The sequence below is a fragment of the Carettochelys insculpta genome, chromosome 1 (genome assembly GCF_033958435.1).
Source record: "Carettochelys insculpta isolate YL-2023 chromosome 1, ASM3395843v1, whole genome shotgun sequence".
Taxonomy (NCBI): domain Eukaryota; kingdom Metazoa; phylum Chordata; order Testudines; family Carettochelyidae; genus Carettochelys; species Carettochelys insculpta.
Genome location: NC_134137.1, coordinates 379,672,081 through 379,695,565, shown reverse-complemented (window position 1 = coordinate 379,695,565; position 23,485 = coordinate 379,672,081). Strand labels below are relative to the sequence as shown.

The following is a 23,485-nucleotide window of genomic DNA, read 5'->3' as shown; positions in this document are numbered from 1 at the left end:
AAAACAGTAAGCAAGGAGGACAAGTCAGAAAAAAATGATCAAGGTGAGCAAATCAGAGAATGGGGGTGGGTGAAGAGGTCAAGAATTAGATTAAGCCAAGTATGCAATCGAGCCCCTATAGTGACAAAGTTCCCATCCCCGTTCAAACCACGTGTTAATGTGCTGAATTTGAATATGAAAGACAGCTCAGCTGTCTCCCTTTCAATAGTGGTCAGAAAATTTTTCTTCAGTAACACGCAAACTCTTAAGTCATTAACACAATGCCCCATTCCATTAAAATGTTGACCAACCGGTTTGTGGATCTGGAGAGATTTGATGTCTCTTTTGTGCCCATTAACTCTTTGTCTAAGGGAGTTAGAAGTCTGTCCAATGTACAAAGCATCTGGGCATTGTTGGCACATGATGGCATATATGATGTTAGCTGAGGAACATGAGAACGTGCCCATGATTCTGTGAATAACCTAGTTAGGTTCAGTGATGGTATTTCCAGAAAAGATATGTGGACAAAGCTGGCAGCGGGCTTTGTTGCAAGGAAAGGTTCCAGGACTGGTATTCCTGGGGTACAGACTGTGGTGGTTGGTGAGGATCCTCAAAAGGTTGGTAGGTTGTCTGTATGAGAGAGCAGGCCTGTCACCCAGGGCCTTCTGGAGTGTGGCATCCTGATTAAGTAAAGGTTGTAGGTCTTTAATAATTCATTGCAGTGGTTTGAATGGGGGGGCTGTAGGTAATGACCAGTGGTGCTCTGATCTTGGCTTTTTTGGGCCTATCTTGGAGTAGCTGGTCTCTGGGTATTCACCTGGATCTGTCGATTTGTTTTTTCATTTCTCCTGGTGGGTAATTCAGGTTTATGACTATTTGGTAAAGATCTTGTAGTTTTTGGTCTCTGTCAGTTGGATCAGAGCAAATGTGATTGTGCCTAAGGGCTTGACTGTAAGCAACGGATCTAGTAACAACATGTGCAGGATGGAAGCTAGAAGGGTGTAGGTAAGTACAGCGATCAGTGGGTTTCCGGTACAGTGTGGTACCGACCAGGCCATCCTTGATTTGTACTGTAGTGTCCAGGAAACGTATCTCTTGCATGTTGTAATCGAGGCATAAGCTGATGATGGGGTACAGATTGTGGAATTCTTCTAGAGTCTCTATACCATGGGTCCAAATCATAAAGATGTCATCAATGTACCTTAAGCAGAGGAGGGGTGATAGGGGACAAGAGCTGATTTTTTTCTGATTTGTCCTCCTTGATTACTGTTTGTGGTTCTCTGCGCCTTAAATATTGAGTCTGTTCTGGTCTGGCTATGGGCTGAAGAAGTGGGTCTGTCCCACGAAAGCTCATCACCTAATAAATTATTTTGTGAGTCTTTAAAGTGCTGCTTGACTGCTTTTTTGTTTCGATAGTATATAGACTAGCACGGCTCCCTCTCTGTTACTATTCAACAGCCCTGTTACGTATAGAACCTACCACTCACTGGGAGAGGTCCTTTCCCAGCCCTGTCATGGTGGGAGCCTACATGGGTGGTGGGAAACAGACCCTGTGTTTTCTGGGAATTTCCTCCTCACTGAGTCTTGGCCAGGATTTGCACTCCTGGGTGCTGTCCGCAGCACACTGCAATTCAGGGGTGGCCTCTGTCATGAGGCTCGGGACCCCCAAGCTCTGCACCCCGTCCGCAGGCAGGAGTGACTCTCACTCAGCAGGTAGAACAGGGAGTTTATTAGCGGACAGAGGCCCGGCGCAGCGCAGAGGTGTCAGTACGGCTGGCAGAGACGGTCATTCCAACCCATCCTGGGGAGAGGTGCCCACATCTGGGGTCTAGCCACGGCCCCGGGCACAGGCTAGCTCCTTTCCAGTCCTCTCCCAGCTTCCAACTGCCCCTCAGATTCGAACCCAGCTGGGCTCCTACCTGCTCTTCGCTCAGGGACAGAGGTGCTCCAGACAGACAGGGGACATCCTGTTAGCCGCTTGGTCTGTCACCCCCACCCCCACCCCTCACTACATCACAGCCTCCTTGGCACAAACAGAGCATTCCTGAAGGTCCTGCAAGGACCCTGGTGTTTTTTGTAACTTCTCAAGCTTCTTTCCTTGGTTCCATCACTGGACCTTGTCCCCAGCGTGACCCTCTCTGGGATTTGCTCCAATACAGCCCCATAATATTTGCTCTCCGGCAGCTGCTGCTAAGGCACGATTGGGCCTTCCCTTCCTCCCAGCCCTCAGAGCAAGCCACATCTGTGCAGGTCCACACAGATGAGTAAGCAATGCTGGGACGTGGAACTGCAAGGGGGGGGGCGCCCATGGCTGCGTGCCAGCATTTAAATAGGGGGAGAGGGGTGACATCCAGTCAACACGGTTCCAGAGAGGTAGAGAAGACCCAGGTCACGAGGCAGGCCGATCCAGATGTGAAGCAAGGCCGCGTGGGATAGCAGCGGGTGGTCTGCCAGAGACGGGAACATTCATCCAAAACACAGCTGCAGCCACACAAAGCTTTCCCCAGACGACACTTCACGCACCTCCACAGGGCACTGGCCACCGTGGACAAGGCCAGAGGACTGGAAAGACGGGCTGTCTCTTGCGGACACAAGGCGTTTTATCCCCAAACCCAAAGGCAATGCAAATCCAAGCCCTGAGAGCAGCGGTTCCCTGCAGTGCCTGGGGTTTGCAGGGGCAGAGCTCTCAGGTCCTGGTTCAGGCGTAGACCAACTTACCCTGCAACCGCCCGTGCTCTGGGCGTGTCTGAAACTCCCCCACCTCTCCCCACACGGCCCAGCGGCCTCACCTTGTGGAAGCGGATGACTGGCTCTGGGTGGATGCGGATGATGTGCAGGCACCAGCGGTAGCCCTGCAGCAGCTGCGCAAACAAGCGGAGGAAGACGGCTCGGATCTCCTTGTCCTGCAGCCGGGGAAGGACAGGATGGTCAGGCACGGGGAAGGCAGCAGGAGCGAAAGGAGCCAGAAGCTTGGCAGCAGAGATGCCTCATCGGGAAGAGACGGGCTCTGACCCAGCCGCCAGCCCCACCCCGACGGGCAGCAGAGAGAACCATGGGCAGAGGGTGGTCCTTATGTTGCCCACAGCGAAAGCAGCCCCATTAATAGTTCCACCTGGCTGCTGAAGGAGCTGTCCCCCATGCACCAAATGGGTGGGACCTGCAGCCCCTGCTCAGAGCTAGGGAGCTCCATGTGATAGGCCCAGCAGGGAACTGTCCACTCTAGACCTGTAAACAGCTTCACCAGCCACTAGCAACTCCTCTGTTAGCTCCTTACCCAGCACCGAGGGGCACTTCAGTCCCACCTTGCTCCTGGGCCTGGAAACACACACAGCCCCTCCCAGCCTCAGCAGGGAACGCAGGTCCTCCACCATCTCCCCCGTCACCACGCCTGGGCAATGGACACCCACGTGCAGAGCTCTGCCCTGGGCCCCTGTGGCTCCCCCACTCACCTGCATTTTGAGGGAGGAGGCCGAGATGGTTGACGGGGGGAATGCTAAGTCTGCAACCTCCAGCTCGGGGTCCAAGACCTGTACACACAAGCAAAGAGCCTGCTCAGAGGGGAGCCCTGGTCTGCTCAGAGGTCCACCACGCACAGGAAGAGGCCATGAACCAAGAGCAGGCAGCACCAGTCCCTGCCCTGCAGGGAGACCAAGGAAAAGGCAGCACAAGAAACAGCACCGGGCCCAGAGAGAGACATGGGGCTGCCTGCCTTGGGGACCCGACGCGAAGAGGCCTGCAGGCTGGGGTGCCCTTGGGCTGGGGAAGGCGTGCAGGTGGGATTCCGGCTAAGTGAACATGAGGGTCTCCTCATGGTTCCCTGCCCCCTCCCAGAGCACCCCAGGCCTCTGGCCCTGGGAAAGTCTCCTCTGATGTGTCAGTTGGCTTGGCAGAGGGGAGGAGAGCTCGAGGAATCTCCATGACCGTGCCCATTACCCTCGCTCTGCTGCAGCTCCAAGCTCTGCACCATCAGGAGGCTTCCCGTAATGAGAGCCTCTGACCACCTCACCGGAGGCAGGCTCACGTCACAGCACCAGCTGCCAAGCAGAGGCCCTGGCTCCTCAGGGCAGACAGAGTCTTCTCCCCGAATGAGCTGACAGACACGCAGCCTTTGCCTTCCTCCCCCGCACACCATCGCAGGGACTGCCTGGGAACCGCCAGCTTCTCTGAGCCCCATTCTGCTGCCAGCATCAGCAAGAGCAGCCAAGGCCCCATCACTCAGGACGTGGCCTCGCCCACGCGTGCAGCACCACAGCGAACAGCACGCACCCAGCTCCAGGCTGGAGCGGTTTTCTGTTTGGAGAGGCTCCCAGAAACGGGAAGCAGCTGCACACGCCTGCCCCCGGTGCCCTAAGGGAGCGAGGAAGCATGAGGAACCTCAAGTGAGATGGTCACAAGCTCTCCAGACATGGGAAGACTGTTCAGGCTGCGTCTGGTCTCACTCCCAACACCTGCCACATATGCCACAAGTGCCTATGCACCCCAATAAAAGGAACCGCTGGACACCGGGAGGGCCCAGAGCCAGCCCTGGACCCTCACGCTTACCAGGGAGAGGGCTTCTCGTGTCTGATGCAGCAGCGGCTCAGGCAGCAGGGAGATGTGAATGCACTCGGGGATGGTCACCGTCCCGCCGTCCAGATCGGCTATGACGACGTCCAGCTGAAAGCAGCGGGGCAGGTGTGAGCACCCGGACAGGCCAGGCTGCCAGGAATAATTCCCACCCAGCAAAGGAGCCGCCCGCCACTGGGGGCAGGGTCTGCTCAACGGTCCTCTCCTTCCCCTTTCCCCAAACCCAGCACAATCCCTACGGAGGCTGACCTGGAGCCGGAGCACCTGCTGACACACACGGAATGGGGGGGGTCCCGTCACCCACCCGGGGAAGCGCGGTAGCTGTGTAAGAGCCACAGCGATGCTGCTCACCGGAGGAGGAGAGGCGGCGGCGGCTCCACTGGTTCCAGCTGAACCTACCGGCGGGGGCAATCATGCAGCGCAAGGGAGCAGCCAGCACGCCAGGGCTCCAAGCTGCACTCGCGGGGGAGCACCAGGGATCACGGCCAGGGCCACGGCACCCAGCGACAGCGGCGCCAACCTCTCAGAGCCCCCAGGGCTGCCGCGTAAGGCGGCGAGCGGCATTTTAAGCCGACTCCAGCGGAGCAGTTCGAAAGGCCAGCTGGGCGGGCGCCCTTCTTTCAGGGTAGCTCCGAACTGACGCACAAGGTGCACTGAGTGCCCACACAGCCTTCCGCCCCGAGAAGAGAGCACATCTCCAGGCGCTCAGAGCCACCGCTGGGCCGACAGGCTGAGCCCCAGCCCGCCTGGCTGAACAAGTGGGCTTGCTCACTCCCACCCCACTTCCATGCCTGGCCCGCACCCCTCCCTTGAGAGCGCTGACCCACCGCACTCACCAGCTCCTGCGTCTCCGACTGGAAGACGGAGCTGACGCCGATGATGAAGGGTGTGGGAGTGCTCAGCACTTCAAGGAGCTGCGCAGGCAAGATGGGCACGTAGGTGAAACTGCAAGCAAAGCAGATGGTCACTGCAGCCCCTCCGGAGCCGGGGGCGGGGGGGGCAGCGATGGCTCCCACACCACCTGCACCCCAGGCAAGCCATGCTCAGAGCCCGGACCAAGCAGCAGCCCCCAGGGACACATCAGTCACTTTGCACTGGACTGGCCGAAGTCCTGGGGAGATGTGGCGGAGACCAGACCCGGCCCAGAGGGGCACCACGCTACCAGTGGTGCAGGAGTAGTGGCAGCAGGGCCCTTCAGGCATGGTGGGTGCTGTGAGCCAGGAGCGCACTGCAGCTAGGCCTGCGCCGGTCCATACAGGCACCGGCAGCTCCTGTTCCCACTGGCCTCACCCGAGCCCAGCCCGCGGAGGCAGGGTGGGTGAATGCCAAAGGGCTATATTTGAATTTTCAGCACAAAAGAGCCCTTCTCCCGTGGCACTGGCAGCCGAGCACTAGGGCGGCCAGTAGCCACAATGAGACATCTCTCTCCAGTGCCCTAGAGTGCAGGGCAGGGAACCCTACACTGTCTGAGCCTGCTGGGAGGGCGGAGCAGTGACCTGGGGAGGGCCACTTGGCAAGGGCTGCTCCGGGGGCTCCTGCATTCCCAGATTTCCTGTGCCCCAGGTGGTCAGCAGGGGCGATTGTGCAGGTTGCACTTCCTGCAGGGACCCTGGCCAGGCCTCCACTGGGCTCAGGGAGAGCCGACTACACTTGGCTTTCACAGCCTGGGCTGACCCAGGCCTGGCAACCTGAGACACCCCCTCCTCTGGGCGTGTGGTGCTGCAGCGGCTGCAGTCAGCTCACGCTGCCAGCCCGGAAACTCGCTCTCGCTCGAGAGTCTAGAGCCCAAGCGTGGCTCAGGGGTGCGGAGCTGCGTTTTGGGCTGTCTGGCTGTTGGGGCAGATGCCCCCAGAGCCATGGGCAGGAGCTTTCAATGCAGCCAGAGAAGCCTCCTGGAGGCACAGCTGTGATGTGATCTCTCTGGCCACTCCTGCAGTGCTTGGCCTACACCAATCAGCCCATAATAGCCAGGGACTACGGGCACTGTTAGAGACTGGGGCCAGACGGAGACAGAGCAATCTGCAAGGCCAGGGACAGGGCTTTGCAGGGCTTGCCCAGGCCCCATCTGGAAGGCAGCTGTGTGTCAGCTGCAGCGTGCCGGGGGGCTCTCCCTCACCTGTACTTGAGGGGGAACATGAGCGCAAGCAGGGCCCGGCAGGCGTCCGTGAGCCGCTGGTAACTGCTGGAGAGAAACAGGATCTTGTGTTCGGTGAGTGCGGCACAGAAGAGGCAGAGCACATTGGTGATCCCTGGGGAGAGAAGGGGCAGAGCACACAGCGCTCGCAGGTGGATTCTTCCCGTGGCCAGCCCCGAGTCCTGCTCTCGCCCCCCGGCAGGCGGCCAAGATCCCCATGTCCCCACTTCCCGGGGCTGCCTCTTCCATTCACTGGACAGCAAGATCACCCACCAGAAGCTTGTCCCCCCGGGTCAGTCGTAGCACTGCTAACGCCCGGGTTCCTCCTGAGCCTGGGACCAGCCCAACTGCTCAATAAGCCCCGGGACCTCACACCTGCTGCTGGGTCTGGCAGCCGATGCAGCGAGAAGAGCCGGAGAACAGGAAGACCTGCGGCTGCTGCACTTGCTGGGGTGCAGGAGCAAGGCAGGGGGAGGCATTCAGTTGCTGATTAGCAGAGCTCAGGTGCAGGCACAGGGCAGCTGAGGAGCTCCCTGGAGAGGGCACTGCCTGGCATTATGTGACACCCGTTCCTAGGAGTCTCACCGAGCTGCCGGAAGAGCAGCGCCACGCTGCAGTTGCTGACAGGCAGAGAGTCATTGATGGGCGTCTGGATCACCTGCCGGTCACCAGCCCCCAGGGAGATGGTCCTCTGCAAGAAACACCCCGTCACTGGGACTCGGGGGAGCCTGGGCACCCCTGGGAGCCAGCACCCACAGTAGCGCCTCTCCCACCTGCCAACGTGGAGCTGAAGGCCCATCTCTGGAGCAGCTGGTCTCACCTGGCCACGCACAGGACAGACAGGACACAGGCGCCCCCCAGGAGGCTAGCGACACTGTCCAGCTTTGCATCCTCTGCCCCCCACCATCAGCTCCTGCATCTTTCGCAGCTGCAGGCGAGTGTGACAGGAGAAGGGCACCCTGCGGCTGGGCTGACACATGCACTGCCTGACTCAGGGCTGCCCCAAGGGCCAGCTGCAGGGGACCCACCCCAGACAGCACGGCTGCATTTTGCACACGGCGTAGGGTCTACTGGGACATGGCGCACAGCCCTGCCACCAGACCCCCGCGAGCGCGCGCCGCAGGCAGTGTCTGACGCTGGACAGAGCAGCACAGCCTCCCCCGTGTGCAGTCAGCATCTCACTCCTGTGCTGAGCAGGTCCCTGCCCCGAAGCCCAACTCCCACCCACCGGGGGGCTCAGAGCTGCATCTCCTCCGCCTGTCTGATCCCAGGGCTGCGGGTCTATCGATCCTGCTGCTTCCCTAAGGGAGCAGCTTTCCCGCGAGCCTCTTCTCCCTGCTCATCTTTGCAGCGATACAGGCCACCGCATTTCCCCGGCCACGGCCTCGGATGCCCCTCACTGGTGCACACACAGGGCCCAGGAGGGAGTCTCCCTACAGACTCCTGGGATCTCATGCATTCAAGAGGTGGTGAGAACAAGGCACACGAACTCTGACATCACCAGGTCGGTCCTGGACACACAAGCCCATCTGTGGCCCTCGTGCACCATCGCCTGCAGCCCTAACACAGACACACTGCCATGGCCACAACCTGGGGCACTGCATGGGAGGGGGAGCGGCTCAGCACCCAGGTCTTTCCCCCCACTCCCTGTGGGGGATGCTGCCCCCCCAGCTGCAGGGCCCAGAGCACGTGCAGCTCTGCACACCCAAGGGAGGGCAGGCACTGCACAGGAGCCAGACCCGAGGAAAGAAAAGGTGTGCATACCGCTCCTTCGTCCTCCGCGTCAGGCTGAGATAGAGACAGACAGAGACAGCACAGTTAGAAACGCACAGCACTGAGGCACGGCAGACAGTCGGGAGAGACGCACGCAGCGAGGGGGCCTGCTCCCCAACGAGGCCATGGCAGACAGACACAGCACAACGAGCCTTCCACACAAAGCGCAGTGCAGAAGAGGTGATGCCACTTTCAAGCTGCCCTACAGCCAGCACCCCAGGACCACACCAAGCGCTAAGGCCGGGAGCACCCGGGCTCCCCCAAGGCTCGATAACCCTTGCCGGCCTGCTCGCACAACTTCCCGCACGGAGCCAGCAGAGGTCAGCTGTGCCCAGCGCTCTGGGTTCTGCACTCGGCGCAGCCTCCCCCTCGCGCAGGTTACACCTGTCTCCTTTGGAGGGGCGCCTGCCCGGCTGGTCTACCCCTCCAGCCTCAGCCCGGGAGGGCCCTGCCGTGGCTGGGGCACACTTCTAGGCTAACCCAGCAGGGCCCTGAGCCCTGCCACTTGCACTACGTGTAACCTGAGGGAGCCTCCGGACGCTGCACCCCTTCCTCTGACAGTGCCACGGCAGCCAAGCCGAGGCCGGATCTGAAGCTTTGCAGCTCCCGGGTGCCTCAGCTCAGAGCAGATCAGAGACCCCCTGGGGACCAGGGCACGCTGCGGCCAGGGCCTCCAGGCGCTCAGGCGGTGGGTGCAGGGCAGGCGGCTGCAGCCAACCCAGAGAGCGATTTCATGCTGAAGCCACTGCCGCTCAGGAAAGCGGCTCGTGGCCTCCGACTCGCCCCTGCGGGAGAAGTACGGTGACCCGGCTGGGCTGCCGGGTGCCAGTGCAGCACAAGAACCGAGTTCCACAGGCCAAAGGCTCGTCGAGCAGAGGGGGTAAGGTGTGTCCGTTGCACGCAAGGGAGCGAGGTGGCCAGTATCACCTCCCTGGCCTCTGAGTGCCCTATGCAACGGGCCAGCCAGGTGAAGTGGAGGAGGCCTTTCTGTGTGCGCCCAAGCGAGCCTCGAACCCATGGCCTTCAGGCCTGTGGTCCAGCACCCTCACCCTCGCAAGAGCCCAGACAGTTGGCTCCTAACCCACCCTCAGGCTGCGCCCACCTCCACAGAGTCTATCACCACCCCCTGCTGCTGGCCTAGCTGTCTGCCAGAGCAGGAGGGGGGCGGCCAGAACACTTGCCCAGCTCCATGACTGGGGTGATGAGCAAACACGACAGGGAGGGGCCATCCTTCCAGCCCAGTTTCTGAGCATAGGCCTGGCTGTTCCGCAGGCTGCCCAAGAACACACGAGCCAAGAGTTCCCCATGGCACCGGCTGAGGGGCTCCGGGCCTTCCCCCCCTCAAACGGTAGCCCCACCCAGCCTATCCAGCGTGGCTGGGAGGTTCTAGCTTGTACCAGCAGACTGCCCGCTCGGCTCTGATGCGGCACTGTGTGGAGGAAGAGACTCCCTGCCAGCTGCAGGGCAGCTGCTGTCCTGGACAGACAGATTCAGCAGAGTGGCAGGGCAGGGCAGCCGATGGCCACCAACTCATGCTCTACCAGAGGGCATGGCAAGGAAGGACTAACAATGGCCAAGTGCTGCCTTTTGCTCAGCAAGTACCGGGACGCTCTGGCTAATCCATCGGCCAAGCTGCCCTACACGACTGGGAAGATCAAAGGCAGCTTGGTGGTTTGTTACCAGCCAGCGACAGCCTGCAGTACATGGTGCTGCCATAAGCTCCTGCCCTGAGCCCCTGCCCACCTCCCAGCTGATCCCAGGGAACCAGCCTCCTGCGATGCTGCGCACCAGCCCCATCACACCCTGGAGAGCAGCAGGAGGGGAAACCCCTCCCGGCCCCCCAGGCTAGCCAGCCTTGGGTGAGCTGCTGCCATTTCACGCAGCTGGCAAGCGCGAGAGGGAACCGGAATGAGCAGGTACCCACCTGAGCTCCCCCAGTGATGGGGATAGTGCACGTCAGGAGGTTCCCGATGACGTTCTCCAGCGAGGCACTCAGCCCGTCCACGTAGATGGTGTAGATCAAACCCAGGCTGTTCTGGAGGAGCAAACAGAGCACAGGAGTGTGGCCACGGCGAGGAGCAGACAAGCCACTTGAGTGCAGACGTGAAGGCCGCTCGTTTGAAACGCTGGTACCGGCTGGGCTCCATGCACATCACTTGGTGCTCACCTTGGCACCCCAGTGCCTGCTCCTGGGGCAGCCTGGCCAGGCCCAGCCGGGGCTCGGAGCCTTTCTGCTGCAAACAGTTCAACGACATTCGCCATTCTCGAGCGCACAAGGGACTGTTTATTTTGCACACTTGGTTCCTTACCAAATTGGCGAGACGGCCCGTCGAGGAGGTGCTACCTCCAGCACAGGTCCCGGGGCACCAAGCGGACCTTCCCCAGTCCCACCAACAGTGCACTTCGGACTGGGGCTTTGCTTCAGCCAGCACGGTGGAAGCAAAGTCACCCAGGCTGAGGCCAGCAGAGGGACGGCATCACTGTGGCACAGGGTCCCTGGCTGGGTAATGGCATGTGCAGGCTCCAGAGCCCTAGAGAACGTCACACCCAGAGCACATCTGCTCCGGAGCAGATGAATGGACCTGGCAAACTCTGTCTCTGCAGCTTCGCACCCAGGAGCACCTAGGTCTCACCCTGAGCGCCAAGCCCCCACAGCGCTCCCCCGCATCAGCAGCTGCACAGCACACGGTTCCTACTAGTCAGAGGCAGCCACGCTGTTGAACTGCTCAGGAAGCCTGGACACCACCAAGGGCAGGCCTGACCAGTACCCCGCAACCGGGGACCCTTTCTGTGCAGGGACAGTACCAACCCTGCAGGGCAGGGGAAGGGCTAAAGGGACCAGCCCCAGAAATGTTATAACCCGCACAGAAGTACAACAGGTCCATCTGCTCTCGGCGGAGAGAGCAGCTAACCCAGCCCCTGGCTCCAACTGCAGCCCCCGGGCTAAGGCTGTCGCACACATGACCACAGCATGGTCCCGCAATGGCAGTCTCTTGCTGGAGGTGACTGCATGCCCCAGCATGCATTGCTCTCCCCGTCTGGGGCACTTGCCCACCCCGGATACTGCAGCTGCTGTCTCCAGAGATGGGAACAATCCCCAGTCCGCATGGCACCAGCAGATGAACTGTCACGCTCTACATGAGCGCCTCTTCAGAGCTGGCACGCCCACCGTCCCCCCCCACGGCTGGGCCAAGCTCTGTGGACTTCGCTCTTTGCCTAAGTGGAGAAGGGCGGACGGGGTCAGACAGCCACAAGGATCACACACCTGCCTGGGCAAGCAAGGAGCTGCTCACGCTTGTCTCACACCCACCCCAGCAGAGTGCTGCAAACACGCCGGGCTGTAACCTGCAACTTGCACCAGCCCCAGCCGCGTCCAGCCTCACAATACAGTAAGCGCGAGGGCCGGTGCGCTCTCCAATACATCCACTTCTCAGGAGTAGAATGAGTGGCGGGCCGAGGTGCCAAGGAACCAATGCACAGGCAAGTGGCTCCACCCCCAGGGAACCCAGACACCCCTCCCCCACCGCAGCACTGCGCTCAGCCCTTACCCGGAAAACCTCAGCATGGTCCAGTCGTGACACTAGCACCAGGCTCTTGGGAGCAAAGAGCTGGGCGGGCTGGACGAGGGACGCCGCCGCCTCCTCCTCCTCGCCGTTCCTGGAGTGGCTCTGGGACTGGGGAGAGAGAACAGAGCCGGGCAGGGACGTGACAGAGACCGGACACATGCACCCCAGCCCCGCCGAACTGCGGCCCACCGCGGCCGTCCTCTTGCAGAGGACTGCTTGCTACAGCCACACCAGACCATGGGCTACCAAAGGGGCTTTCACACCCAGCTGCCGCGCAGCCGCCCCAGGCCCAGCCCCTTCGCAGACCCCCTGCAGGAGTGTTACCTGGGCATTGTCCACGGCCTCCCAGAAGGTGAAGCAGGCGCAGTAGTGCCGCTCGGAGCTGATGTCCGTCAGCACGGCCACAAAGAAGGTGGGAGGGTTCCGCTCGGTGAAGAGCTGCCAGCCACTCGGCTGACAGAACTGCAAGGGGTGAAGGGAGAACGCAGCCCTCAGCTGGAGCCAACTCGTGCAGGCCAGGCCCTTCGCCTTCCTCCGGCTAGCTTCCCACACCCCCAGCACTCGCGGCATGCTTGGGGGGGCGCAGGCCCGTGTGAGAAGGGACAAAGGCCCCAACAGCCTGGCTCCTGGACCATTTAACACGTCACGTTCCGAGGGGAATTCAGGCACACAAATGCGGTTCACTGAGCAGCACCGACCGAGCCCCTTCTGTACACGGAGCACACAGCAGCCTGAGCGCCTCCCAGAGACAGGCAATGGAAGGAGATGCCAGGAAAGCAGGACCAGCAGAAGTATCTGTTCCCATTCCGTCCCAGAAGGGCTGCAAGACTGTGCTCCACTCCTCTGGCAGCCGAGAGCTGTGCTGCCGGTCCCACGCCTGGAGGCGGGGCTGCCTTCCACAGGCTTACTGCTCTGGCCTGAGCTGACCCCAGCTGTGATGCAGAAAGCAGAGCAGCCCCTCTCCCAGGTGCAGCCATTCGATTTGCACCCAGGCACTGCAGCAGGAAGGGAAGAGGCACTCTGGGAAGGTTCCCAGGGTGGGGGTCTGTTACCGGTCTGGCACTGCACCACACCAGTGGTACTACATGCAGATGCGGGAAGTGGGGCTGACAGAGGGCACTCCTTCCTCTCAATCTGCGCCCCAGCCTGCTGCTGCCTGAAATGCCCAAGCTGCAGGAGAGGTGAGCCTCGTGACCTGCTTATTAGTTGGGGCCACACCTGCGCGGTGGGTTTGTGGCAGGGCGACCGTACTTTCCTGTGCCAAATACGGGATGGGGGGGCGGTGGCGGCGGCGGCGACTCCCTGGCTGTGGCTGCCAAGCAAGTGCAGATCCCTGGCTGCCCCATGCCAGGAGGCACTAGAACTGGACTGCCACCCCATGTGGAAGCTCCCCGGCTGCAGAGGCGGTTGCCCTGCGGAAGGCAGGGGGATTTGGCTGCCTGCCCCACACTGCCAGGCTCCAGGAATGCTGCAGGGATGCTCACTGGCTCCAGCAGTGGCTGCCCTGTGGGGCCTGCTGTGCCGGGGGCGGGGGAAGCTACACTTGTGGCTGTCCTGTGGCAGGGATTGGGCTACCGCCCTGCAATGGTCTCCCCAGCTGCAGGGGCAGCTGCCCCAGAGAGGGGCTGCCCAGCACTGCTGGGGCACCAGGTCCCCCTTGAAATCTTAGATGTGGGGAAAAACACTAGCCCACCCTGCTACATACCCTGCCTCACCTCTGTGGCAGGGCCCCAGTGCCCTCTCCTGCTGCTGCTTGTACTGGCCGGTCAGTACCTGCTGTCGTGCCAGCTCCTGACTGATGTGACCTGCCGCTGCGCTGGCTTGGGGAAAGGGCAGTTCAGCAAGGGAGCAAACATATGGGACAATTTGCATTTTTATTTAAAAAAAAAGTGGGGCGCCTGCCTAAAACATGGGACTGTCCCGGAGCAAATGGGACGGACACTCACCCTCGTGTTCGGAAAACCAGTGAGAAGTCCTGTGGCACCTGACAGACTAACAGAGATATTGGAGCATCAGCTTCCGTGGGCAGAGCCCCGCTGCGTCAGATGCAATGTCATAGGGTCGAAGCGGGGCTCTGCCCACAGAAGCTGATGCTCCAATATCTCTGTTAGTCTATCAGGCGCCACAGGACTTCCCGTTGGTTTTGTGGATCCAGACTAACACGGCTGCTCCTCTGATCCTCTGTTTATTTTTTTGGCACTTCCAACTTACACGCGGCTCTAAATGATTTTTCTGTGGGCCAGTGGGCCCCAACCCACAAAAAGATTCCCTGCTCCTGCACTACAACCCGCCATGGCCTGCAGCGTGCAAACGTCATTACAAGGGAGTGGAGAAACAATTCCGACGCAAGGTGTCCTCTCTAGAAACATCCCAAGACGATTTCCACGGGGTTGAAGTTGTGAGCAAACCACGGCAAGGTAGCCTGGTTATGTAAACCCAGCTCCAGGCTCTGGAGGCCAGCAGGTGTGATCACGGCTTAGATCGACCTCACAGTAGCGGAGTGCCTTTAAAATTCAACTCCCAGTGGACGAGACACACCAAGGGCACAACAGGCCAGTCCCAGCCCTGCCCTGAAAGCACTAGCAAGAGAGAAGCCAAACTCCTGGGAAGGGCATCAGGTTCCCCAGCAGGGTAGCAGATACACCTCCACCCTTCAGGCCTGGAGCTGGGAGACCACTGGCACAGCGTAAGGGGGGCTACCCCGCCTGCTAACCCACACGCAAAGTAGGATCCAGAATCTCGCCTGTGCTGGTGCCAACAGGCTAAGCTGGATCAGGCCAGGTCAGCACATCTTCAAAAAACACTGGCCTTACAGTGGGGGAGGGGGTCCTACCTACTAGCAACCGTGAGAATCAAGACGCCAACCACTGCCCCAGCATGGGCACCAAAGAGCCCAGTAACGTTACAGGTGACTTAGCTGGGGCTGATCCTGCTTGGGGCAGGGGCTGGACTCAATGAGCTCTTGAGGTCCCTTCCAGCTCTGTGATTCTATGATTCGAGGTGCTGTTTCTATGGAGACATACCAAAGCAGAGACCTTCACCACTTTGGAAGAACAGCCCCTGGGGAATCCTGAGGAGCCAGGCGTCAGGCCCAGTGCCCCCGGCACAATCGAGTCATGGAGGAAATTACACTGCAGTTTCCGTATCCTGCCCGGATGCGCCATGCAGAGCTGCTGTGAGTCGTGTTCCCACCTGGAGGTGGCTGAGCAGTGATTTCATACGGGAGTCTGGAGGTCAGAGCGGTGTGGCAGGTGTGCTAGCACTGCTCCGCAGGAAGAGTCGCTCTCTTCCCTCTCTATAACCCCCTGGCAGCAAGTGAGGGGCAGCCAGCAGAGCTTGAGTCACCTGAGCTGTGGGGAGAGTGGTTCCCTGAGTGCTCTATTGCTGGGGGCTCCAGCTGTACACAGACTGCACCTCTCTGCAGCAGCCTCCCCCGCAATGGACACTTCTGCTACACCTAGGGCAAAAGGACTGTGAGCACCGTGCATCTGGGGAGGAGGGGCTGACAACTGGGTTGCCAAGAGCCCACCAGGCACCAAATTCCACAGGTGACTCGAAGACAGCACAGAAGCTCCTTCACAGGAAGACGCTACCAGGTGCTACATTGCTCTCTGATCTAGAGCAGACTGGCAGAGCACAAAGCAATGGAGAGGCCCCACTGTTTAACAGTGCTCACCCAGGAAAACAAGCTCAGGGCTCTTTGGGCTTGGGGAAGCCCCTGAGTGCACAGGAAGCCAGCCAGTCTGGATCCTGCTAAATTCAGCCGCTGGGATACGGAGCCTTCAGAAGCAGAGGTGAAGTAGAGGAAGAACCCCAAAGACCAGGGTTAACGTCTCCCACGAGGCTGGACTGGGAAGAGCAGCTCTTAGGAGACTGACAATGGAGATCTTACTGTAGCCCCAAGACCCCATCAGTGTCCCTTCTAAATCCATCAGCCCTAGACAGGCCTGCAGGCCCTCCACCCTCACCACAGAGCACGACTTGCTCCTGACGATTCAGGAAATGGACAGGCTCTGACAGAAGGGCCCCTCCTCTCTGAGCTCTGCTGGGATTCAAGGAGCAGTGGCCAGAAGAACCCTGCTGTGCCCTTCAGGACTCAAGGAACAAATGATGCCCCAGGCTGGACACAGGCAATTAACTGCTTCTTGGAAAGCAGATAAGGAGTCTATTATTTCTCCTCTCTAACAAGAGAGGCCTAATACTCACTGATGCACAGCAGCCAATAGGAAATTACGGGCAACACGACAAGGAAGCGTTATAGAGAAACACTGGCTAACGAGGGTCAGTGACAGGATAAGCTGGGAAAGGGACAGGCATTTACCGGAACTCGGAGGTACTGCAGATTATCAGCTGGGGTGCGTCTTAGAATATGAAAACAATTCCGTGTTAATGAGGAGAGTAAACGAAGGCAGAGGTACAAGGAAATACTAACATGGACATGGGCCTGTGGGACTCTCCACTGCAGGAGGATATCAAGGCATCATAGTTGGAGTTTTCAACTGGGACACATGGTTTTGCCTGCACAGGGTACAAGCGGGGTCAGCAGATAGTCCATTTCTGGGCAGGAGCCATGGGGGTCAGGGAGGTGTGCAGCATTGCCCCACGGCCAGGGGCATCACAGCTTTGCAATCCTCTGAAAGGACAGGCCCTGGCCATTGCTGGAGAGAAGGGAACAGATAAGCAGAGCGGTGATTTGCTCTGGGATGCTTAACCCCACGTTTCTATGACCCAGGCAGAGGTGGAGATCCCAGACCTGGTTTGTCTGCCTCAGGGCAGTAGGAGCTGCAAAGATCACCCAGGAGATGCTTAACTGAGGGGCAGAGAGAGGCTGATGTCCCTCCTCACCCCGCCCAGAGAGCACACAGGTAGGAGAATGTGAGGGCTGCTATCCCGGAAGGGAAGACGGGTCTCCAGCCTCTGCTTCCAAAGCAGACTCCCTCCAGCAGACAAGAGGGCCCTAGTCAGGCACTAGCTCGTGCAGTCTCTGCTACTTCAGCTACAACCAGGGACTGAGTGCCTTGGTTTTAACCGCTGCTTCCAGGAGAGGAGGGAGAAAAGAGACCCCTAAAGCTCTGTATGCAGAGTTCTAAAAGGCCTCCGGGTGACGCTCCTCTGATTTCAGCTAGCTCCTGCCAGTCCAGCCCTGCGCCATCCTGCGGTCAGGATGCACACTGGCGGCTGAGCGCGTGGGAAGTCTCAGGGTTGATCTTTAGGGGTTCAGTTTCAGGCACCTAGTAGGGACGCATGAAATTAAACTGTCTCGGGTTGACCCCTGTACTCCTCAATCTCACAAGGCGTAACGGAGTTTCTCCCGTCGACCTCTCTCTGTGAGGACGGCCAGGTGAGTCAGTTGTAGATAAGTTGATTCTAGCTACACAACTGCTGTAGAACTGCGCAGCTACAATTGCCTAGTGTAGACCTGGCCTTAGCAACACCAGGCTCACCCCACAACAGGGACAGAGCTTGACTAAATCCCACGGACTTTTGCCTGGACCTACAAGGAAGAGCAGAGCCTCCACACTGACTGGAATGAGTCCCAGCTCTGCTGCTGCTAATGCAGCTACGGCAGCAGCTAGAGAGTGCCTTTGCTGGACAACGAAGGAACATGAGAACCCTGGCCACCACCCTGAAAACATGGTCATGAGGAGGATGAAGGGAGAGATCGTGGGTGTCTGATAACCCTCACCACACAAAGGAGGCAGGCTACACTAGGCCAGGAGAGCTGAGGTGGGAGTGGATATGACTAAGCTACTGCCCCCGATGTTGTGAGGCTGAGTGTGAAGGGCTGTGCACACCACAGAGCACTCAGGGAGCGTCAGGGCTCTTTATCCAGACACTTCATCCAAACAGCTTGGGAAACTGCAGCTAACACTGGGGAGGAGACAGGCGCCCTCAATTCGACAGATAGGCAGAGCCCATGAAAGGTACAAGTCCCAGAATGCACTGCACTGTCAAGCTGGTGCGCTGCATGCTGGGACCTCTGGAGTCCAGAGACTGCAATCTGCTCTGTTCTCCACGCACAAATTTGGCCCAAAGACTCCTGGCCCAAGTCCTGCTCACGCACAAAGACAAGCAATCCCTGAAGCCTGAATGCCAATTCTGCTACCAGGCCTACAGACGGCTTAGCGCACGTGCGAGTGCACACAATACTGGAGCGTCCCAGTCCCGACCACCAAAACACTCACCAGTTCAATGCCCTGTGGGAAGGGGTTATCCTCCCAGTCCTTCTCCGGGAAGCGCTGGAGTATCTGCCCCTGGCCGTCCCCGCTCCCTGCAAGAACAAGCAGAAGGAGTGTTAGAAAAAGGCAGGCAGCCTTGTTGTGGTGGCCAGCTGCCCAAATGGACAGAAAAACACATCCCCAGTTATGCTACAGCTTATACCACACATTCTGCAGCAAGAGTCCTTAAAACTTTATATTACACTGTCACCATTTCATGGTTCTTTATGCTTTCTGGATCAAGCTGCCATTCAATCTCCTGCCAGAGCTGGCAGCGAGCAACATAGCGAACTCCAGAACTGCACACAAGCAATGCCCTGCAGCAACCCTGTGTAGGTACAGCGCAAGCATGTACGAACCCTTACACCTGCCCTGGGAGGGAAGAATTCTCTCCATGGGGGACCCAGAGAGAGGGAAAGCTGTTTTTCCCTTAGGTGAGACAGCAAGTAACCAGCAGAGCTACGTTAGAAGTCAGAACTTCAACTCCTAAGCCAACAACCCCCACACATGCTCCAGGTACTAGCAGCCAGGTCCTCACCCCAAAACATAGCAAAGCAACAATTGAGAGGGAACTCGAACTGACCCAATGCAGTCCCTTCCCGAAGCCCAAGGAGCTCTGCTGCAGAGAGCCAGGTGTCCTGCACTATCAAACAACTCGCAGACTCAGCGTTTCTTAAAGGCGAATAAAAGATGCGAGAAGCTGCGTAACAAATCACTGGTCAGGACACATCTCACATTTCTTTTGTGTGTTACTAAAATAACAAAGAAGCTGAAAGATGTGAACAGCAATTCACTTTTCCCCATCTGCAGTTTCCATTTTGCATTTCACTCCGCTTGGACCACAGAAATGCACAAGTGGGTTTTACATTCTGGATCCTAAACAACTATGTACAGCCGCAACACTCGAGCTGCAAACCCTGCAAGGAAATTTATAAACCTACATGAGTGACTAATACAAGTTCTACTCAGAACGCTGTAAAACTTGCTATTCTCCCCTTGCAGATGCCAATTCACTAACAGAAAATCTCTCCAGTTCTCTAGTGGACGAAGCACACAGTGGGGAGTCAGGGCACCCAGGATGGATTTCGCTTCTACCATCTATTGTCAGCACTGCCATGGACAAAGCTGGGGGTAACACTGACTTCTCTCACAGGGGTGTCGTGGGGATCTAGGTTAGCACAACACCCTTCTAGCACTCAGTCTGTATAAATGTCAACACTGGAAAGAGGACTCCGAAGGTATTAACCAGCGGAGAAACGTACAGAGCCCTACGCTGCCACAGAAGAGATAATACTACTCCTCATCTGAGCCAAAGGACAGGGTGTGGCAGGCCACAGATGCCCTGTAAGACATGTAAATAGATGCTTGCTGGGTTCATGAGCCCTTCCTGGGAAAGCTCCACTGACCTTTAGGGGGTAAAATATTTTGATGCTTCTTTTAGAAAGCGTTAATCCCTTGCCAGGCCTTCAGTTACCAAAGCTTCTGCCCTAACCATTCATCCTGAACTCCCTCCATGGCTTTGCAGTCTCCTTGGCCAGCTCCAGGTGTACTATGGTCCACCAGAACAGGGTCTGCTGCCAGGGCCCTCCTCTCCTGCTTTCCAGAACACAGCTCCAGCTGCAGAGGGCACCCTTCCCCATCACTTCAACATCTCTAACCGCACCGGAAGATTGCCTTCCAGCCACCGACCCGGCACACCTCTGGGTTGCGTAACAGAAGTGGCACTGCAAAGTGCATGGAGCACTACTGGACTATTTTGGGAAGCCAGAACAACCCCCTCCCCCGGCACTTACCGCCAGCTGCCCACAGCTGTATTTAAAAACACAGACAGCAGAAGGCAAGCCAATAATAGCCCAAGGACCAGAAAAGAAAGGTCAGCGCCGAGTTATGTACACACAGTGTCAGTGGTGGTCAGTGTGATGCTAGCACGTGCTCCCCTTCCCTGCCCTCAGACACTACTACCGCTCTCCACCCACGACCGTCTCATGTGCCTCCTCGCAGACAGCAACACACACTTCGAGACCTGCCTGGCCCGACAGCTTTGATTGGAAGTTGCGTACCTGCCCTCGCAGAGCGTGGCTAAAAGGAAACAAAGGCAGCCTCATGCACGGCACTTGTGTCCAGCTGGGCATAAAAGCGTTGCTCAAAGCCTGGACTGTATGTCAGCCCAGGGCTGCGTTTCTATGGCACATGAGGCGTTTCATTCGGTGGCCAAGTAAATTCAAACGGGGCAATCCAACTGGCCCATTTCCACTCACTACTCTGCTTTTCAGAGAGTCACAACCGAGGGCCAGAAGGGACCAAGCTGCTCCTCTAGCCTGACTTGCCACTCACCACAAGACCTCCCCCGGTTCACTCCCTTTCAACGAGAGCAGATCTCTGAGAAACATAGCCAACCTCGATTGAAACATTGCTAGTGATGGACAAGCCAACACAACCCTTGGTAAGTCACCCCTGGTTCTTATGCTGTCTGTCTAGTGTCAACACTCAGCCATTAAACCTTTACAGCTTGGTTCTCTAGAGCAAAGTTGCTTAAACTATGTTCTGTGAAACTGATCCACGAACAACCTGCAGGCGTGCGGCGAGCATTTGGAAAAACAATTCAAAGTTTTACAATAAGTAGCCATTTTACGATGATAACAGTAATGGAAAATACTAAAATATAATTTCACTTCCACCCCTGGCGAAAACGGAAGCAGTCTGGCAACACAGCAAGGTTGACTACCATTGTGCCAGCCTCCCCTCTCCCCTAATCGTCTTCTCCTATCTATATAGTGGTGTAGCATACAGCAACAATATGTGGCACATGCTACACTGGTGTGGCACCTACGCCTTCCATCAACTGCTCCTGGAATAGTGTTATCTAACTGGGATTTAGTTGGGTTTGGTCCAGCTTTTAGTAGAGGGTTAGACAAGATGGTCTCCTGAAGTATGTTCCAGCCCTAAGTGTCTATGATTCTGTGATAATTCTGATATCCACAATGCAAGAAGGATGTTGATCCACTGGAGAGGTTCAGAGAAGAGCCACGAGAATGAATACAGGTTTAGAAAACCTGCCTTATCTTGATAAACCCACGGAGCGCTGTGTAGCTGAACAAAGAGATGGTTACTGGGTGACTTGATCAGTCTATAGGTACCTACAAAGGGAAGAGACATTTGATTCTAGAGGTCTCTTCAGTCTAATGCAGTGTTTCTCAAACTTTTTGAGACCACAGAAAACCAAACAATAATATTTTTTACGCAGAACACGTATAAAAATTTACTTCACTCATTGATGGTACTGGCTCCTCAGCAGTAGTATTTGCACTCACTTCTGGCTTTTGTGGCAGACTGCTGCCTGTGAGCTACAGGATCCTGCAAGAAGGCAGTTGCACCGGTGCCAAACACAGAGGTAACATTAAAATAGGTTAAAATCTATCTAAAGGGAAGGTCTCAAACTGTAATCATCCATCTGGAATCCTCACTGAGTGAGTGAGTTCCTAGTGGGGTCCTACACTACTTAACATTTTTAGTAATAACCTAGAAGAAAACACAATCATTGATAAAAACTTTTAGATAAATCCCATATTGGGGGAGTGGTAAATAATGAAGAGGACAAGTCATGGCTATAGAGCAACCTGGATCACCTGGTAAACTGGGCTCAAGTGTCTGATATGAGTGTTAATACTGCCAAAAGTAAAATTATATCTAGAAACAAAGAACCTAGGCCATCCTGATAGGACAGGGGACTGAACATCACTAGGTGGGGTCCTAGTGGATCAATCAGATCAGGAACTCCCAGGGTGGTGTTGTGATGATGTATAAACACGGCAGGCCCCGAGAAGTCAGCCATACTGATTTTGTATTATACAAGGGTTTTTCTCAAACCCAAATGTCACACAGTGCCAAATCAAATGCCTTGCAGAAATCAAGTACATTGCAGTACCACTACTACCTTTAGCAACCAAGCCTGTAATCTCAAAACCCCTTACACCAAGTTGTTTTTAAAGGATAGCGACCTTTGACAAAAAGGAGATGACCCTCTATTTCCCCCACAGCTCACCACGTCAAGCAAAACATTACAAAATCAATGGATGTACACTAGCCAGACACTTCAGCTAAAGTTACTGAAGTGAAAGCTCATTCACACTGAAGCTGTCATTACAACAGCATCAATCTACACCGTGCCTACAGCTTAGTGTCTATGGGCTGAAGTGAATGGGGTAGCTCACAATGTTGGGTTGCTTAAAGGGCAGGAGGGTTATAGCTATTCATCATCATCACCATTAATAACCGTGGGCTCAGCGCCTGTTGGTGTCTAATGCCTCTCTCACTATTTCCTTCCATCTTTCCCTATCCAGTGCAGAGTGGCTTAGTTTCTGTAGACTAGCTCCGCACCAATCTACTACATCTTCCATCCATTCTCTGGGGGGTCTGCCTCCCCTATTCGAACCATCCATTACACCAAATACCAGGGTCTTGATTTTTCGTTCATCGTTCATTCTGCAAATATGTCCAAACAATTGTAGCTTCCGTTTTATAACCTTCTGCAGCAGGTTCTCTTTCGGCTGTATCTGCCTATATAATTCCTCATTGGTGACCTTCTGCATCCATCCTATTCTCAGAAGCTTTCTATAACAACTCCTTTTGAACGCCAATATAATTCTTTTCAAGTCTTCGCCTTCAAACTTGTGAACTTCTCTACATTTTCTAGTTCAATACCATCCACACTGATCTTCCTTCCTATTTCCTTATCTCCAAATAACATTGTTTTTGTCCTAGTGTTCTACGATTCTATGATGTTATAGCTATTACAGGAAGACAATAAGACTAAGTTACATGTGTGGGACTCGAACCATAAAGACTAAAACCATAGAATACTAGGACTGTAAGGGACCTAGAGATGTCATCGAGTTCAGCCCCCTGCCCTCATGGCAGGACCAAGTACCATCTAGACCATCCCTGGTAGACATCTATCTAATCTGTTCTTAAATATCTCCAGAGATGGAGATTCCCCAACCTTCCTAGGCAATTTATTCCAGTGCTTGACCCCCCTGACAGTTAGGAACTTTCTCCTAATGTCCAGCCTAAACCTTCCTTGCTGCAGTTTAAGCCCATTGCCTCTTGTTCTATCCTCAGAGGCCAAGAAGAACAAGTTTTCTTCCTCCTCCTTATGACACCCTTTTAGATACCTGAAAGCTGCTATCATGTCCCCGCTCAATCTTCTCTTTTCCAAACTAAACAAGCCCAGTTCTTTCAGCCTTCCTTCA

General features: G+C 56.6%; 1 protein-coding gene across 7 annotated transcripts in view; it reads right to left on the bottom strand.

Annotated features, from left to right (window-relative positions):
• SBF1 (SET binding factor 1) overlaps window positions 1–23,485 on the bottom strand; it is a 123,044-nt gene that overhangs the window by 31,127 nt on the left and 68,432 nt on the right. For all 7 annotated transcript variants that reach the window (XM_074976432.1, XM_074976439.1, XM_074976461.1 and 4 more), the window contains exons 2-11: window positions 18,204–18,289; window positions 12,343–12,480; window positions 12,001–12,126; window positions 10,377–10,487; window positions 7,265–7,370; window positions 6,662–6,794; window positions 5,382–5,490; window positions 4,522–4,635; window positions 3,429–3,506; window positions 2,769–2,882 (exon numbers count right to left, since the gene is read on the bottom strand). In XM_074976432.1, coding sequence (XP_074832533.1) covers window positions 2,769–2,882; window positions 3,429–3,506; window positions 4,522–4,635; window positions 5,382–5,490; window positions 6,662–6,794; window positions 7,265–7,370; window positions 10,377–10,487; window positions 12,001–12,126; window positions 12,343–12,480; window positions 18,204–18,289 — 1,115 coding nt within the window. The remainder of the gene's footprint in view (window positions 1–2,768; window positions 2,883–3,428; window positions 3,507–4,521; window positions 4,636–5,381; window positions 5,491–6,661; window positions 6,795–7,264; window positions 7,371–10,376; window positions 10,488–12,000; window positions 12,127–12,342; window positions 12,481–18,203; window positions 18,290–23,485) is intronic.